This window comes from Gymnoscopelus microlampas (genome assembly GCF_963454915.1).
Source record: "Gymnoscopelus microlampas genome assembly, chromosome: 7".
Classification (NCBI taxonomy): Eukaryota; Metazoa; Chordata; class Actinopteri; order Myctophiformes; family Myctophidae; genus Gymnoscopelus; species Gymnoscopelus microlampas.
Genome location: NC_139944.1, coordinates 24,260,529 through 24,280,413, shown reverse-complemented (window position 1 = coordinate 24,280,413; position 19,885 = coordinate 24,260,529). Strand labels below are relative to the sequence as shown.

Here is a 19,885-nt window from a genome sequence, read left to right as displayed (position 1 = left end):
CCACTAGAAAAGGAAGAGAAGAAGGAGGGAGGAGAAAAGACCCCTTCTGTTATTTTCTGTCTTGAGACTGGGCTGCATAGTCTATTCAGGCGAGTTGATGAACTCCTCCAAAAAGTTTATTAAGGGTACGAAAACAATGAGAACTAAAGCCTTTGGGTGCCTGGGCAGACAGTTTATAAACTAGCTGCCATTGTGCCTCAAAGGCAGATGCATGAATACTTTTGAATAGGGCCTTCAAACTGACACGATCAGCCTGGACAGCAGCAGCTTTAAAGGGAGAGGGTGCTTCTGCTGCAAATCACATCTCTGCCTCTCTGCATTAATGTACATCTGCAAAGAGAGAGAGAGAGAGAGAGAGAGAGAGAGAGAGAGAGAGAGAGGGGGGGGGGGTGTGGAGGTGGACATCTTTCGTGGCCATGGTGGTTTTTCTATCTTGGGTTTTTAACACTGCAACACTTAACCACTTTCACCCTGGCATCCCCGTTTTGGGCATATCATTATAGGTGAGCATTTTCAAAAGCTTAAGTGGTTGACAGCAATTTAGTTGACCTCGCATGAACAGTTATGTTATAGGTGAGTAAAACACAATAAGCCGTGTGCTCATATGGAGTTTTAGACTCACATTATTTGCTGTTTCAGCTGTGTCTACCAGAACATTGCAATTGTGTGTGTGTTTCACCCTTCTTTATGCACACTGCAGTGGCCACGGATAAGTGCACCAGTTATGTCATTAGTCGAACAAAATTCAAAGCCTACACTTGTGAATCTTCATGAGGTGAACCAGTGGACTACCCCCTATTTCCTATTGACAATTTGACTTTGGACCAAATCATCATCTGAAGCAGCTATTCTCTGACTTGTTGATGTCTTCAAATATTCATATTTATTGTAATTTAACAGAGCTGGCAAGGTAGATTTTGCTTCATGCTTTTCATGGAAGAGCTATATCCAGTCACAGTTATTTATTTATTTATTACATTACTTATTTTATTTAATTTTATTTTTTGAATGGGGCACACTAGTTATGCAGCCAAGAAGATACATTATTCCCTTCCCTTTCAGTAGACAATAGACTGTCACTCTTCCTCTTGCTTCCCTCCCCTGTCCCTCTCTCTCGCTCTCCTCAGCTCCCTTTTTAGTCCCTTTTCGTCTCTGGCTCGGTGCCTCACAACATCAGAGGGAGTCCAGTGATTTGTGACCCCCAGCAACCCACACTTAATCTCGCTAAAGAGGGGGAGCATCCAGCTCGCAGCTCGCCGGGCCCCACATAGACCGAGCCCGCTCTGGCAGGTGTCAACATTAGCAACACAATTGGTCCCCAGTCCCATGCTCTGTACCCCAGTGCGACACTGAACCTAAACTATTTGAGGCGCGCTGAAAGGAGGCACATAATAGGGAATGAGGAGGGGAGGAGAGATGGGGGAGGACAAGGGGAGAGATTACACTCTCAGACAGCTATTAGCAGGGATGAGGCTTTTCTAAACAAACAAACACAAAAAAAAGAGAGAAGGCGATCAATACTGTGTTAGTTTACCAAGTGGAGTCATCATCGTGGCTTTGGAGTATTTATTTTCAGCTCCATTGTTTTATTCTCCTCTTCTCACAAACGTCTGTGGGCCGTTATTGACAATCCAATTTGGGGGGGGGGGGTTTGCAGTCCTGGAAGGCCTGTTTCTTGTTTTCTTTTCTGGGTAGTTCTCTGCAGTTGCCAGTACGTTCGCTCAGCCTGTGGTGGGCAGATCACTCATAGATTTGCTGTTGTAATGAATCCTGGTCGGTGAGAATTATCTCTGTATAGTGGACAATCATGGGCTGTCCAGAGGGGAAGCAGAACTCATGGCTGACAGAGCGCTGCTTGGCCCTGTGGGATTGCAGTCTCTCTTCTTTATTAGACAGAAGTATCGTTCCAAACAGAGCAGAGGAAATGAGAAAAGAATGGGTTGCTGCTCTTGAGTGGGTATCTGTCTTGACACGAAGGCCAATGTTTTTGCAAAGGCCATTTATTTATCTCTCACTGCTTATTCAAGGCCATGCCACAAGGAGAGACGTGAGAGAAGTGTTCTCAGTGGAGAAGATTTGTTTCGAAGGTTTTAATGGGGGAAATGTGTATTAGTTATCTTGGGAAAGAAAAAAAAAACTCTTATCTAATTGGTTTGAAATATCCTCTTTGCTTCCTCACCCAGGCTCTCTTGACCAATTTTGATGTAGAATAAAATATACAAGCACAGATAAAAAGTGGTTTGTAGCTTTTGTAGAAAAGGGATGATCTCACAACTACCTGAATGGTCACCACACTGATAACTTTATATATGCTACAACATATTTCTTTCTTATAAGACAAAATGTTGTCATGTAACAGCCCCTAAAATAAACCCCTTTGAGCAGTTGCTGCTCACATCATTAAAGTAAGCCGTCATCATTTTGCCACAACAGACAAACATAATTAACTCACTTTATGACCTTCTCAGACATTCAGACAATGGTGGTGGTTGTTTAAAAGTGTCCATAATAATGTTAGCTAGCAATAAAATGATTCATTGAATTCATGACATTTGTACTCTGTTAAACATTAGGGATGAGCTCTAAAGAGGTATGTAAAAGCACTTCAGAAGTTCAGTGAGAATATCTTGTATAATTCAAGGTAAGCGGAACATTGAGAACACTGGGCACCATTTAAATGTTTAATTTTTACATTTTATATTTGATTTTATATATACATTTATTTTTACAAATAAGGCACCAAATAGCCTACTCAATATACTATATTAGTTATTACAATTAAGCCCCAATACCTCTAAATGCTACAAATCGCTACAAAACCTGTAGCATTAGTCATTATGGGGATAAACAAGAACTTGAAGGGTAAATTTATATCTGATAATGATACTTTATATTATTTTAATATAAAGTATTAAATATTAAGAAGTAAATAAAAAAAATCTGTAGACAGGGTAGGACTACTTAACCACTTAACCCCCATCTATATACTAAGGTGACCAGGGTCTCCCAGGTGTTCGTACTTGGCCCTCTACTTGCCAAAATAGCTGATGTACAAGTCTTATCTTAACACGTCACAACACAGCGCATTGGAGCTTGTACATTGGCTATTTTCACAGACTGTTCTCCTATTTCCAAAAGATAGTCTTTAAGAGACAATAAAGGTGGCCGCACACACTGGTAGCCAAAGTGCCAATTTTGTATTCTGGGCGCAGAGAAATGGAAAACAACATTTCGGCAGCTAACTGCCTTCTTCAGGGAATGTTGTCATATTTTCGCCAAATGTTTGCCTATAATGACATGCCCAGAATGGGACCCTAAGGTTCATGTTCTTAAATCAACACTTAGGTCTTTGCTAGATAGATAGGGAATGCCATACAAGTGTGCCAAGTAGTCACAGTTGACCAGGAAAGAAGAAGCCCTGTGAATGATGAATCTGAACGTTCATTGTATTGTCTGTATAGCATGCATCTCTGTTGGCATTAGTTGGCATTACAGATCACATCTTAAGCCGAGCTGAGCCATACTATGGCCTCTTTGATTTCACACAAGTACAATTTTCCAGAGGATAAATGACAGAGAGATTTTTCGTAATTATTATTTATGGTCCATTAGACTAAACACCTGTCTTTTGACTGTTGCTCAAACCATTTGCATAATATGTGTACACAGTAGAATTCTCTGTGTTAATTTGATTCCAATTGTGGGTTCTTCTCTACTGGTTCTTCAGCTTAGATTAGGCACCTCCAATTGTTCTATATGGTGCAATTTCACAAAGGTGCTACAGTATATAGCACCTTTAAGATAGGGCCCTATAGCACCAAAAGGGATTCGCCCATCATTGCCAAACAAAAAAACAAGTTGAGTGCTATTTAGCACCAATTGTTTTAGTTATATAATTGTTGATAAATTGATCGATATATTGTGTAATTTCTCATTCCGTTTATTTCTTTCCGATCATAGCATCTCATATTTGTTTTTGAAAGATCTGGATGCTGTTTTGTGGTTTGTATTTAGATGCATTGAGCTGCTTAGTATTCACATTTTTCCATCGTTCCAATCAAATTCCACGCCTTTCTCAAATAAACTCAGCAAAATATCAATATGGACAATGTAATAACTTGAACTAATGGCAAAAATGTATCTTTCCTGGTCATTATTATAAAGTCATCATTATGACAAACAATACAATTTAAAGAGTGCAAAAAATGAGGATATGAGTGAGAGCAGTAATACGGACAGTTCAGGGTTTTATTATGCCCATGTTAAATTGTGTAATGGGTGAGCAGGTCAGATCTTCTGAATTTACTGAAAAGAAAAAAAAAAACTTTATTTCTGCTGATTCGCCTTGCCAGCCAGGGTTGTCAAACTCTGACAACTGGCACTGATCAGGACAGTGTGTCGCATTAGCCTGCGCCGATCCACCAGTTACCACGGAGCTGCATTAGAAAAGAGAAAAAGCATTTCTGGCTAATTTTATTACAATACAGGAATAGCCCACATAATGTGCAACAGTAATTACGTTTAGCACAGTGTGCCCATGCTCTCACACTGATGAATGAGAGACATTGACCATGGTCTGCTAGTTTAAAAATCACCATTAGCCTATGCTACTTAGGGCCAGAACATTTCACATTTTATGCTTTTGATGTGCCTTGCCACTGCAATCTTCATTTGTTTTAATTGTGCATGTTTTTTTTATTACATTCACAAAGACAATAAACATGTTCCCCAATGCCTAATTTATGCTTCGTCGTAGAACGGTGTTGCGGATTGAGAACAGCAGATTTATAAGCTCACAACAATTCACGTCCATGATGAATTGTGAGCTTATAGATTAGCTATTTTCACTCCACAACACTGTCGTACGACACAGTATAAGTCTGGCTACAGTGTTGCAAATCAGAAATGTGTTTTTCTACACCAATTTAAAATGTGAAAGCTAGGGTTGTCCAAGCAGTGGGGTGGAGCTGCTGTCCTAGTCGGCAAAACAACAACTTCAAATGTTGTCCTCTATTTTCAACTAATGGGCTTATTTCTGCATCCTCAGTCATCTTCTCCTTGGGGAAAATGTCCTTTCAATATTAAAAGCTTTTCTTTTTGTGTTACATTTTAACCCCTCACTATGGAGAAGCTCTCTCAAAAATTAATACCAAGCACTGTAATGCCTCCCCAATGACTCTAGCAAAACATTCCCTTACAGGAAATAGTCAATTGTGGAATCACAGCAACCCTTTGGTAGTAGATCTTGTTAAATAAGAATTAATTGAATGTCCTTGGACTTAACATACTGATATTTCTGCATAGGGGTTTTTATGACTTGACTTAACCAAGTCCCAGGTGCTCAATAGTAGTGAGGCCATAATTAATACTGAGAGGTCAGTCTCCATGGGTCCATTATAGGGCTAAGACAACTGCACACTTCTCCAAAACTTAATAAATTCCATTCATAAATTAATTTATTTTTATGTAATTTTGTTATTATTCCACGGTTTTCCTTAGATGTTCCTCTATACTTTCCACTACTCTCCGTTTCTCACAAACTTTTCCACCATATTTGCAGGCTTGTAGCTTTGTCCAGAAAATTAGGAACCTTCCCTGGGGCACAAAAACATGTCGGCGATGCATTCCTATACTGTGCCCAGTAATCTCTCTTTGGCTTTGTTGGGAAAATGATTTGTTCCTCCAGGAGACCTCGGCTCATAGCCCTGAGACGTTACTGTTTGATTTCCTGCGTAGGTTTTGGAGCTTTTTTTCTTCTTCTGGGGGACTGGGTCTCTGAATGTGCCAGTTGGCAGAGACCCCCATGGGCTTCTTTTTTTACTTTTTTGTGCTCTCTGTTAATTTCATTACTTTCACTGTGACCTCAATTAGCAAAGACTTAAGCCCAGGGAGTGACATTCTGTTTGACAGAAGAGACCTGGTGAGAATTTCAGGGACTGAGAGGTGCCACCAGACCTCCTAACAAGGTGTACAGTTTACAGCCTCTGTCAAATCCTGAGTGTTTATTTAACTCAGCGGGTACACATCTGGGTCCATTTGGTTTCTATTCGTACCTTCTCAGGGTTATAAATGAATGCTGGGAATTTTACTGTGTACACCGCAACAATTTTACACTTTTAAGAATTAAATCAAACACTCGGGTTTTCATGGGATATACTGTATGTCTTTTCGTGGCTCTGATTGCTCTGTAATCTGAGTTTGTTCTGAAGAATCCCACAGCAAAATGCAATATGGTAAATCGCATACTGTGTATGTAATAGCTTGGTATTGATTTATTGCAGCCCACATATACAATAAATGAAGTCTTTAGTCTAAAGAATAACAAAGTATAAATAAAGTTAACATTTTACACACACACACACACACACACACACACACACACACACACACACACACACACACACACACACACACACACACACACACACTCACACACACACACACACACACACACACACACACACTGTATGTGTACATGTAATACACAGCACACTGTTTCTATAACTCTCAGAACAGCAGTATTTCATTCGTGGACCATGAGAGCATGATGCGAAAATGAAAACGCAAACAATCATATTATGTCAGTAATATCCTCGTTCCAGCCAGTGGTAGTATATTAAAGAAAAAGAATCCCACCCTTCAAGCCCTTCACGCTTTCACACTCAGGCAGAGTAGATGCATGGGGAGTCAATATGTCAGCGTTTATGGATGCCCCGCGGAGCTGCACAGGGCTGTCAGGCCCCTATTCATGCTCTAATGGCCCCCCGAGGAGCCCGTCTCTCCAGGCTGAAAGGGCCGGGAGGCCCAGTGGACGCCCTGTTGTTGAAGGTGAGCGTGCGCTCTCATGGACGCGCTGTGCCTTCATCCACATGACAAGAGCCATAAAAGAGCATCGCTTTTGCCGCTTCTCTCTCTGTCTTCTCTTCTTTCTCTTACCCCCCCCCCCCCCTCCCTTCCATTTTCTACCCACCTCAAAGAAAGAAAAGGGGGCTAATTGTTTGTTGTGAGAGCCAAAGATTATAGAGCCTCCCATCCTTCCTCAGTCCTTTGCCCTTTTTTCCCCCTGGTCTTTTTCAAGCACCCTTCTCCTTTTCTAAAGAATGTGATTCCACCCCTGAGACAAAGAGTAGAAAAAGTATTGGTATTTTCCTGTGGAATGTTGAAGAGTCTAACTTTGACATTGGCAATGAGACGGGCTTCTTCTGAATTTTGGTAGTAAAAGCAAGGCTGGGGTGGTCGCAGCGGCTCGGCCAGTATACGTGGCGACGTATCCCTGAGCACTTCGCTCCCCCTGTGCACTCATCATAGTCATCCAAGCAGCCATCAGCTGGGTGAAGCTGTAAAACAATCTCCCCTCCCCCTGGAGACCAGAAAATGCTCCCTTTTTCTAGTTTGTATAGGTTATTGACTCCTTGTTATATAAGTTAGAGAAATGTTAAATAACTTGTATAACCCCCCTGCCCCCCCTATCTCGACTTTAGGACGCCCGCCCTTGACCCCTTAAGGCGCTGCCACCTGCTAAGCAGGTCATTGGAATAGATAGACCCAATATAGACTCAATCCAATATGGCATCCATCCCAAAAGGTGTTATCCGATCTTATTTATACAGTTGGTTTCGCTGTAGTTATAGAACACATTCCAGATGCAATTTCAGCTAAATGTCAAATCACGTCTCAGAGAAGGTCATTGGCAACAGGGTAGATGATGATGGATATGGAATTCGGAATGCTACCATGCAAGGCAAATACTGTACGTCATTTTGCTCCATATAAATATTGCCCTTCATAATGTGAACTTTCCCATGGATCATCAGCTACAGTGTAAACATGCTGTGAGCCGTGCTCAGTTTTACTTCATCTTTACTGTCACATCACAAGTTTAGAGGTGTAAAAGAGTGGGTGAAATAGTTTTTCTCAGTTCTCAATGTTTTGCAATTTCAAAAATAGGCAAGAGTAGAGAACAAATTCAGATAACAGGACACTATGTCAAATAATACACAAGGTGGACAAAATAGTAATCAAATGAGGCAGAATTACAGTCTCTTGTAGTAGAGACAACACTTAGAAGCAGTAACATGTAAGTGTACATATACGTGATAGTGCCAGCGCATCAGCAATGGTGTATTCATATATACAGTACATAAAGTGATAATGCCTTTGTGATGGTGATGGCCTACACTTTTCTATATGTTCTTTCATTTTCGCTTGAAGGGATGTAACTATAGTGATTATTTGTTGGGAATTCGTCTTCAAACACTAACCATTGTGGTTATCACTGCAGTCTATCTTGTACTCATGCAAGGTCCCTATCTCAGCTACATGCTCTACTTTGAATCACACGATGCCTCCCTTAACTTGGCATCCCCTTTGGGAAACACAGGCATTCAAGAGAGATGCTATTCTCTGAAAAATGCAAATTTGGAAGTTGTTATAGCTATTTGATGTTGCTGCGTGATCCAGCTCACCGCCCCCGAACCATTCCTCCACCCCAAGTGTTGGTGGTTCAATTGCATGCAGTCCCGGGGACAGACGAGGCTGTTTATATGCAGGCCTGCAGCGGCAGAGACAGCAGCACTGAGACAGATGGATGTCAGAGATAACAGATCCCATCTCCGACGGATGCCTCTTATCACAGCCCTGTTTGCATAATTAGGCCCTTGGATATTCAGCCCCTGAGTGACAAAAAGTATAATTGCAATATCAAGTACGACAAAAGGTATGCACAAAATAAACAAGTCAACATAAATAGGGAGAAAAGACGTGGTGTTATTTTTGTCCTGTGGGATGGGGGTGATGGAGAGGGGAGCTGGGGGAGAAAAGCGCACCGTTTTTTTAAACTAAATCTGCTGTCAGTCACAGTCAACTGGTGTGACTCGGTGCTCAGAGGCTGGTCCTGTGTGAATGCCTGCAAAACACCGAGCGTAAGGCCCGATTGTAATTATGCTGGAACTAATATGCTTTTCAAAATGAGCCATTATGAGCTAATGCTGCACTGCCAAAGCTGTGTTTTTTGTCCCTCTGTCTTGGATAGTTTGCAAAGGTACGGCTGATATCGAGGCCACGGTTTGTAGCGTGAGATGCTGTGAATGCATGGCAAGTGCAGTTCAGGGTTGTGGATGATACTGACTCACGAGTACGCTGCTTGTGTGTGGAGGAGGGTGAAGATGGCTGCCCCGTCACCCCCACACACAGCTTCTCTATAACTGATCTGAGATACATTTTCATTCAGGGAGATAATAAGAAAGCACCTTCCTTTGATCTACTTTTAATGCATTTTTTGTTTTTATCCACTGACTATTATTGACATACTTTGATATTGATAAAAAAAAGTGCTGTTGTGGGAGGTTCTGTCATCAGAGTAGATGGTAAGACATTGATATTACTGATGTTGTCATAAATCTGTGTCCTAACAGATTACATTGCTAATGGCCTTTATTGACTGGACAGCTGTCCGTTCAAGTAGCATTACCTCAGTGTGTTAGGAGCAAAGGACAGGGGCCTCCTTCAGGGGGAGGACCATTGTGAGTGAGTCCACAGGCCAGGAGGGAGAGGACCCAACTAGGTGGGGGAGGAGAAGGGTTCGAGGAAATGGGGTGATGAGAATTCCATCTGCCTATAGTCTGAACTGTCTGACTGAAGGGTCAGTGGAGGACCAGCAGGGGACGGAACAGCCTTTAAACTTACTTGAACACTTACACTAACCATAAAACTATTACCCAGGTCCTCAACATAAACATATACATATATACAGTAGATAAAACACTGATCTGGAGTTTTTTTCTACAGGGTGCACCGGTGCAGTCAAAATGAAAAGAATCCTTCGGGCAAAGCTAGACCACACAGCACACAGTGAAAGATGCTGGTGATTCTGTGCTTATGTGGAGTATGAGTCCATATAGGGAATCCATCCAGTTAGCTTAAACAGTGATAACCAAATCAGCAGGGTGTCAGCAAATATTGAGTGATTTGAAGTGCAATAAACTGTATACTACCAGGGACCATTTATTTAATCGTACTATATAGTTTTACTGTAAAATGTTAGTCTGATCCCAAAACAGTGTTTTCTATTGTTGCGATGAATTGACTGATAACACTCGGGAGTCGGTATTGATTATCATTGTTTTGTATATTTTTTTCAGAGGGCGATCATCATTTGCTATTACTTTAATAGATACACGTGGAACAAACATTAACCACATGAACCCTAGAGTATTCTGGGCATATCAACGTGACGCATTGTGAGCTTGTAGATCGACTATTCCCCTCCAGGAGATTGTGTGGAGGGGAACTGTAAACCCCTGGGGATCATGGTTAACCCTACGTATTCAAAGTTCAGTACATAGGATTAAAGTGGTTAAGATGCATATGGAATTAAACCAATTACTGATACTATTTCTTATGCAAAATCACATGTTCTTGTGTTTAAAAGAGGATGTCTCCTTAAGAAATGAAGTTGAACAAAATGCCTGTTTGGATGATCCCTCCCTATAAATGTTAGCCTGAATCTCCACCAACTGCTTATTTGCACAATTACACCACATTAATTCCTATTTAAATTGCCAGTGTTTTAAAATCAATATCATGAACAAACACCCTCAGAGCGGCCCTGCAGCAAGGTACATGGCAGTAATCATGCCCTGTGGATGGCACATAATTGGGCTCTAATTGGAAGATAACTGATGAGGAAAGGCATAAGTGCTTTATCAATAACCTGTGAACCTTTAAATGGAATTACACCAACGGTATTATGTGAAGGTCTAATCAGAATCTACCGTATTGTCGCACTTCTACATTCTCTGAGTGGTATTACTGTGGGAGAATTGACCTTAGCCCCCAGGGATTTAGGTTGTTCTCCGATTGGTCTTTAGCCAAACCTGATAGACATGTAAAGAAAGAAAGACGAATGGGTTCCTTTTTTTTCCTGGCTAACAGATTAAAATAAAAATAGTTCATTACATTGTCTTACTATTGGCAACCATGACACAAGGTCCTATATGTCTTCTTTTATCCTACTATAAATGCCTGTGTGTCCGAATCTGTCTGAAGTTCACGTATCTCGTGAACCATCCGATCATCTGACTTAAAACTTGGTACGTGCGTTGCCGAGGACCTGAGGGAGTGCTGTGCCCGGCGACGAGTCGGTCGGATAAGCGGTGTGTCCAGAACCGCTCATCCGACCGATTGTGCCCATATATAGGCATTTATGGAGATCCGGTTGTCCAGAACAGCCGATCCAACCGCTATGCCCATATGGGCATGCACATACAGTATGTGACTTCAATTTCGGTGCACGCTTTGGCGAAGTCGGTCGGATCAGCGGATCTCCCAACAATTATTGATAAATCTACAAATCCCCTAATGGAGTACCTTGATGTCATCAATTTGACGTCATAGACTGGCCAAGGCTCCATATTTGGGTATGCTTGTACGGAACTCCATATATGGGCATAAAAGGAACACAGCAGACAGATACAGAAATATCCACATCTGCATGCATTTCCAACTTGTATCATTCCTGACTTTCATCATTCCTGAGTAGGCTGGTGTCCGTTAGTACCTCCAATTTATACTTTGTCATATGATGGTAAAATAGCTATTTTTACTTGTGGCATTTTGAAAATCTGTAAACGTTTTCAACTGTAATTATATGCCCACAGTGACGTCAAGTTGAAAGCGGTTATTATGTTTACAGACCACTTTACAGAATGTAAATCTTATTTTTCTGTCTTTTGAAGAGGATTAGTGTGAGTGGAGATTGTTTCATTCCTCTCACAGTCACACAGATTATCAAGATACCTGCCTGCTTCCCCAAGACTGGAAGAAATTATGCTTTTCCACTGTTTTCATTTATCTCAGAAACAAAAGAAGTGGCATGTTTAATTAGACTAGTGTGTTGTATACATTATTGCATCTTAATTGCCTAATCTTTCCAAATCCGGTCATCATATAGACAGGTTCTTGCCTCTGCCATATCTACTGGTAGCAGGGTGCACCATTTCCCATACATCTTTGCTCATTACAGGCAGGGCTGTTGACCTTCAGCCCTGAGCGTGCTTGCAGTTCATGCTCAAGAGCAGACGTGTTGGCTTGCACAACACACATGGTGCTACAAGGGCTTAATTGTGAGCAATAGTACATGCTGTCTTGTTTTCCATCTACTTCATCAGTCATCATTAGCTGGACAGCATGTTGCTAATGACATGGAAATATTGCAGACACAGAATGACTTGGATTTCCATGTTTCTTAAATTAACACTTTCAACCTGGTGTCCCTACTTTGGGCATGCCATTATACAAGATGAAATGCATTGTGAACTTGTATATTAGCTATTGTCGCTGTATGTCGTATGATGAAGTGCAGGCATAAGTGGTCAAACAAAGTGTGAAGGAAACATGAGGAAAAGAAAACAATCTGGGGAGAGTTCTTGGGTTTCTGTGTTCACAACCTCTTGAGGCTATGTGCTATCTGGAGCCCGTAGGACGGAGAGGTGACTTTGGATGGAAAGCGATCCGCACACCGCCGTGCTGGTCTCAAGTGTCGTCATGGCAAGTTACCGGGCAAATGGATGTACGCGTCCTCATGAAAACCAACAAAGGGATATGTGGTATATGTACATATTCAACTTTGTATGTTCAAGGGTGTTCTGCCGTGTAGCGAAGACCCCCACCCCCGGTTTCAAGAATCAATCTTTATTAAAAAGGATAAGACTGAAGAATTGATTTAATGAATGCGGCCTCATGTCCTGCGGCCACGTGTAATCCGCAGAGAATCACTGAGCGTGAGCTCAGGGGGACAAAAAGATGTTCGCAGGAGACTCGTGAAGTGGCCTGTAATGATAGTCTCCATATAATCCCATAATTCCTTGTTTAATTAAACTCCTGTGCTGGCCTTGAGACTCGGCCAGTTGTAATACTCTTTTGTTCTCACAGTTGTTATTTGTGGACTGTTTGGGCTTAAAAAACTCGTCCACTTAAAAACATTTCCTAGAGAAGAGAATTGTAATGTGAGCTAAGTGGACACGATGAATTAAATGCTTGTCTGGGCTCAGTGTGCATTTTGGTTGAGCACAGAAGGTTGGTACCAAGATGCTTAATGCACTACCCCCTTCAATGTCTTCCTTTATTTCCCTGCTCCTGCATCATTTATACTAAATATAGCAGATCTACAAGCGCACAGCGCGTCGCATCAACTGGCATGTGATACCCCGTCACACGACAAAGTATAAATCAGGCTTCCCACTCTTTTCTGGACTGTGCATGATGCAATGCAACCAGGCCTAGAGCAACACTGGCACGCCACACACTGCCTTGTCAGTGTCTCAATGAGGAAATTATGAAAGTATAAATTTTATGACATGGAATGAAAAGGGCCACATAGTCTGAATAGACATGCAGAGGAGGTGAGAATGATGCATTTTTTCTAAATTCAGTTATAATGGTAATGTGCAATGGAAATGCACATTTGCTGGCTGTCAGAAATGTCCCTGTCGGCCTGGATTGTGCAGCTTTGTGCTGTATCTATCCACCGTATGTTCCTCGAGCTAAAGTATACGCGGCTTAGTTGAATGCCTAAAAAGTAACATAAGATATGTTCTAATTCATTTAATGACAGCATACACAGGAAACATATGGGGATGAATGGTTTGGGTGTAATATTGTGTTGAATTTTGTAAACTCGGGGCTCTATGCTGTTGTGGAGCGGTGTGCCCTGGGCCAGTGAGGGAGAATAGTGGGGCGAGGAGCAGCAAGGTGGCCTGTGTAGATTAACCCCACCCCCACAGCCTCCCCTCTCACTGCCCGCGGCCCTCTGCATTAACGGCCGCTGGGGCGCCGCTCAGAGATGGGATTGGGTATCAGGCCTCCCCTGTATTGTATAAATATCCACAGATTAAGATAATATTTGCTCTGTTGTGCTTTGAGAGAGGAGTAGCTGTCATTTGAATCGTCTTTGCAGCCCCCCCCCCCCTACCTCCCAGTTGCATATATACAGCAGGCATCACAGTAACTAAAGAGGGCCAAATACAGTTAGTGTCTTTAGAGCTGATGCTTCATCAGCTTCAAACCACATTTCACACTGTTTTGTAGACATTTCAAACTGAATTTTACACTCAAAGAAGAAATGAGGGTTCTTCGGCGGTTCTTTGGAATGGTTGAGGTGCTAAATAGCACCGCTGCTGTACAAATAACCAAATGAGGTTCCCCTATGATCACGAGCCAAAGAAGCACTTTTAGATCTGTTTAGCACATTTTTGTTTTGTTTTGTGTAAAGTGAATATAGGATGAGGCAAAATCTCACGGTACATCAGCAGGTTCTCTCTCACTGTAACGATCCATAATGACCCGGATGTTTCCTCTCGATTTTCCTCTGTAGGTAATCGCACAGACGACGGCTCGGATGTGGATTCAGAGCCGGACTTGCCCCTGAAGAGGAAGCAGAGGCGCAGTCGCACAACCTTCACTGCAGAGCAACTGGAGGAGCTGGAGAAGGCATTTGAGAGGACACACTACCCAGACATCTACACTAGAGAAGAACTGGCACAGAGGACCAAGCTCACTGAAGCCAGAGTACAGGTTAGATAAGTGATTCTCTCAACCTTTTTCTGTTCATGTCAACGACCCCCAGTTTGATATGCATTATGGTTCTCAAAGTCTTTCAGGTCAAGGACCCCAAAATTGGTTTGGATTTGGCTGCAGACTTTAGCCACTGTATGGTTAAAGTTATTACATTGATTTTGATTCTATATTAACACATTTTGGAACCCCCTCATGGACTCCGTGGGGGTCCCCGGACCCTACTTTGAGAACCACTGCATTAGGCCACAGAATCTTTTTTTTTTTTTTTTTTAATCTCTGGTAACCAAATCTACACTGTAATATTCTGCCTGTAAAAAGAAAGGTACATTTATATAGCATAATTATATAGCACTTTATCCAAAGCATTACACTGTATTACACTCACCCATTCACACACTGATGGCGCAGAAGTCATTGTCTTGCTCAAGGACACGGCGATCGAACCGGGAACCTTCTGTTTCGCAAGTAGCCGCTCTACCTCCTGAGCCACTACCACTTATAGCTCTCGCCCGTTAAGGGTCCGATTGGTTCCTAACTATCAATCATTTAGCTATGGACCCCCTCAAGGACCCCTGGGGGTCCCCGGACCCCACGTTGTGAACCTGTGGATTAGATGATACATGATCCAATGATAAAGCTCATGTAACTCTGAGAACGCAAAAACGGACCTGTATTTGCATATATACATGCACACTTGGCGTGCACACACGCACGCACGCACGCACGCACGCACGCACGCACGCACGCACGCACGCACGCACGCACACAATGTATGCGGGTTGTGTTTACTCTTTATATGTATGCACAAGCAAACACACACGCACGCGTCCACACACCCATAAAAATGTTCTCAATCACATTATTCCCTATGTTTCCATTGCTTTGAAATAACGATGCCCTCTTTTATGAAATGATGTATTAATTTGTCAGAAAGATATCACCTATCCCCCCATTTCTTCATGTCAGAGGGGTCCCTGCTTACCGCAGACCTTCAGCTCAGCCCTAAGAAGGCTCTGACATGAACCTCATCTTCACAGTTCACACCCCAGGCCTTCCAACCTGCCTGACAGCTTGTGTGTGCCATATGTTTGTATGCAAGACCGAGAGAACATACGTACAGTAGAGTTATAGCAGCAGCTGTGAGAGACAGAGAGAGAGAGAGAGAGAGAGAGAGAGAGAGAGAGAGCGAGAGAGTGCATTCCTGATGGATTTCTCATTTCGGCCTTTGGCCAGGATCTCTCTCCCCATCACTTTCAAGCCTGCCGCTGCTTGTAAACCCCTCCACATATCACAGAGGGTCCATCATCCTCTCCTGGGACCCCATGGCCCGACAACAACATTAATCAATCAGGCTGTAGTAAAGGAAAGGTCCGGGGCACCCCCTCTCCTCTTACCACAGTCGTTCACGCTCCTCCTGAACCCCCCCCAAACTCACTCGCCGCATGCTAAATGTTCCACACACTACAAACATGCTTTTGGGGGTAACTGATTCCACACATGTCTTTGTCCATCCTGAAACCCCCCAACACGCAAAAGATGTATGTCTAAGTGGTTAATGCCTTACTCAAGGGAGAACGCCAAATTTCCTTTCTTATCTCACGGCTTATTATAACACAATAAATTAGCTTTCTTAATGTTTTTGAGATGCACACAAGGGGCAAGCGTGGACAGGTCAGATTAATCTGAATTAACAGAGAGAGTCTTGACTGTCCAATATATTCTAATGAATGATACATCTGGAGAGAAGACTCCTGCAGGAGTTCCTTGATTATGGATTATGACAGTCTTATGAAGGTTTTTTTAAATACGTTTTCATGTTGTATCAAAATCCTAAGAACAGCTGTTGTTTTCTTTACACTTTATACTTCACTGACCAGAGTCCCCCAAGTATATTTCTTCAGTTTTTTCCTTAACACTTCAAACCTATTTGCCAAAAAATAGCCAGTGTATAAGCTCACAATGTGTCGCACTGTGATGTGTTGAGAGCTTGTAGATCTGCTAGTTTCTGTGAATGTTTGCCGCAGAATAGGGACACTTTAGGTCTCATGTGGGTAAGTTTGAAATTGGCCTTGGTAAGTAACAACTAATCAATGAATTGCTCAGCAATGTATGTGGTCACAAAAATGCACAGAGCAGGGCCTCTGTCTCCTTTTTTGTCCAACTCAAGGGCTTATATGTCGTAATTTGTGTCTGCGTATTAATGGCTACTGACAAAAATATCCAAATATGAAAATGAAAGAAGATTGAAAAACTGAGAGACCACTTTACTCTTCTGCTAGATAATAGAGCTAAATGATGTCATGTGAGAACCTAAGGTATTTGAGTCATGGCTATAATTTGTTAATGCTGTTTCCCTCATAATCTAATTCTGAAAGGCTTTGAAAGTCTCCAAAGGTCAACTCAAACTTAATTTTCTGAGAAGGTCATGCAAGAAAGGGTCCCTGGTTACCAAAGTAAATAATGACCAGTGTTGCCAGGCAGTGTGGTAAGGGTATTTCAAGAGAGGATTTGAAGCCATGTGCTGTGGCAGCCATTGTAGAATTATTCAATTAAAAGTTTTGCCTTTGTCTTAATGATAATATGAACAGAATACTTGATTAATTGGAGTCATACTGTACACCACGGTACGACAGTAAGCTGAGGCCGTTACTGAAAACATTTCTAAAGAATACATGGGCAAAGTAAAAAACAATACCTCTTAAACCCTATATACAGTAATTTGCTGACTGGGGTCACCCAAGGCTCTGTACTTGGCACCATCCTTATTTCCTCTTCACACCAAATCTCTTAGCTGAAAATAGCCGGTGTAGAGACAGACTCACAACACGTCAATTGCGACGTGTTGTGCGCTTGAAGTTCTGCTATGTTTGCTCAATGTTCACCTATTATGACATGCCCAGTATAGGGACGTTGGGTTATGTGGTTTCAGAAACCTGTGTGTGAGAAAGAGAGCATTTCTGACAATATCCACCAGCTGGGCTTTCACCTAGGTGCCCAAATGGCCCATCATCCCATCACAGTCCAGGGGAAAGGAGACCCTTTGGCCCGAGAGCAAAGCTGCTCGGACACAGCTGCAATGACGCATCTTCCAGATGTCAGTCAGAGGGGAGTCTGTGTTTGGGATTGAGGGAGAAACCATAAGCACGGGGTGTCGGAAGGTCATATAGATCCCTATTTTCCACACAATGTGTAGCTGTGGACACGGATCTCCGTTGTCCATTTGTTATTGCTAGCACTGGTGATAATCTGTAAAGCATGCAGTGTTTTTCTGTGGCGGATGGCACATGTGATGTGAGCTTACACAGTTTAACACCACGATGGCCATTGGTGCACCTCAGTCAGAGTACAGCACTACAGCGTGTGAACGAAGCCACTAATTTTGTTGCATAAGCGATGAGTGTTTGGCTTAGAGCTGACCCGCTGCCCAAACTCACCGCCTCATAAACACAGCTAATTCCCTGTGTCTTTCCTCCCCTGCCGTTCCGAGGCACACTGACCATCCATCTTCATCAGACCCACTGCCCCTTTCAACAGGGCTACCAGCACTCCTAAAAAACACTGCTGGCCCCCGCAATGGTTTTATCACCCCAACTGACAAATTGTAGGATATGATCCAGATCTCTCAACAATTAGTTCCAGGCTGTCTCAACAGGAGGGCTCGACTGCTAGAGTCTTACCTCTCCCTCTTCAGAGGCAAAGTGAGCTGCCACTTTCCATCTGATAAACCCTCACCGCTAACAGAAGCAGGCAGCAAAGTCATTCCACAAGCTATTAAGAGAATAGAGCATCATTTGTGTCTGTTCCCTCTGAAGTGTGGGCCAGGTGGGGGCCGCTATCAGCCCGGGCCACAGAACGGAGGGAGGGAGCAGGCGCGAGATTGTGGGCCGCTGTAAATCAACTCTCACACATGAAGTGAATTACATTCTCCCCTATTTAGGAGTTTTTTAAGAGTCGGACGGCTCCGCCTCAGCCCAAGCTCATCATCTGATCTGAGCACGCTGCCGGCTCGCTTACTGAATCTGTCACATAGATCCCCTTTCATCACCAATAAACATTCTGCATGTAGCTATTATAGTTAGTAGAATCTAATAAGGTATAAGCATTGGCTTTTATGAAGCGTACAAATCAATTTGGAAAGAAGTCTCTCTCTTTATCTCAGGCTTGTTCTGTTCTGGTGTTGATGCATGGCATGCAAAGAGAGGAGGACCATTTTAGCTCAGGTTAGGTATTACACTATACCCTGGCCTCATGGTGTTTTGGGATGTATTGCACTCTTTCTATGTTTCAGAGGTTGTGCTGTTGCTCCTGCTGCATTATAGTGCAGAATCCTTTTCATAAAATTCTATATTGTCAAAGATATTTTCATGTGGGAATATCATTGAAACCATTCTGGCTACATGCAGATGTACGTCTTTTCCAGGTTTATGGTATATAGTTAATCATCCTCGTATGGGTATTGTAAGATCATGCACCACTTATAGCTTGTTATTCACCCGCAGCGAGAATACAAAAAAAGCACAATGGAGCTGAGTGGTGACAACCAAACCCAACAGGCAACTGAACTATTCCCGCCAGTATGGTTTTATGTTTCATAAAGCAATAAATAGGATTTATGTAGATTGTGGAGAAGAAATTGTTGCAATGCATCAGTGTGAATGTTCTAACAGTTTCTTATTATTAGAATTTAAATGACTTTGGTACAGTGCCTCTGTATTCCTGATACTTATCAAGTTAATCCCACTCTCCTCTCAAATTCAGACTCCCAGCTCTTTAATTAGCATAGTGCCAGACTGGAAGGCAAGGAGGGAGGGAATCAGCGAGAGAAAGGGAGCTGTGTGTGTGTGTGTGTGTGTGTGTGTGTGTGTGTGTGTGTGTGTGTGTGTGTGTGTGTGTGTGTGTGTGTGTGTGTGTGTGTGTGTGTGTGTGTGTGTGTGTGTGTGTGTGTGTGTGTGTTCGTGTTCGTGCATGCATGCGTGCATGTGTGTGCGTGCATGTGTGTGTGTGTGGGGGGGGGGGTATTGCGTGGTATAAGACAGATGATGATTTCTATGTTGAAACAGATTGCATCACTGCTGTGTATTTCGTTTTTATGTGAATATGTGGTTGAGAGCACATATCGGTATGGCATATAGGCCTATTCCTTTACAATATTTGAAAATTGGCTCCGGAAATGCATCACCCATTCAAACACTACTCTTTGACAAAAATATTTCACGGAGGATTGTCTGCACTGAAATGCGAATGATCCTACTTAGGTTAAAGATGAGCATTGTCGTATAGTGTCATCATGCATGGCGATATTGTGATCGCA

At 42.6% G+C, this 19,885-nt stretch overlaps 1 protein-coding gene across 2 annotated transcripts in view; it reads left to right on the top strand.

Annotated features, from left to right (window-relative positions):
• pax7a (paired box 7a) overlaps nt 1-19,885 on the top strand; it is a gene marked incomplete at both ends in the record, with an annotated part of 54,091 nt that overhangs the window by 11,506 nt on the left and 22,700 nt on the right. For both annotated transcript variants that reach the window (XM_084063575.1, XM_084063574.1), the window contains one exon: nt 14,372-14,571. In XM_084063575.1, coding sequence (XP_083919701.1) covers nt 14,372-14,571 — 200 coding nt within the window. The remainder of the gene's footprint in view (nt 1-14,371; nt 14,572-19,885) is intronic.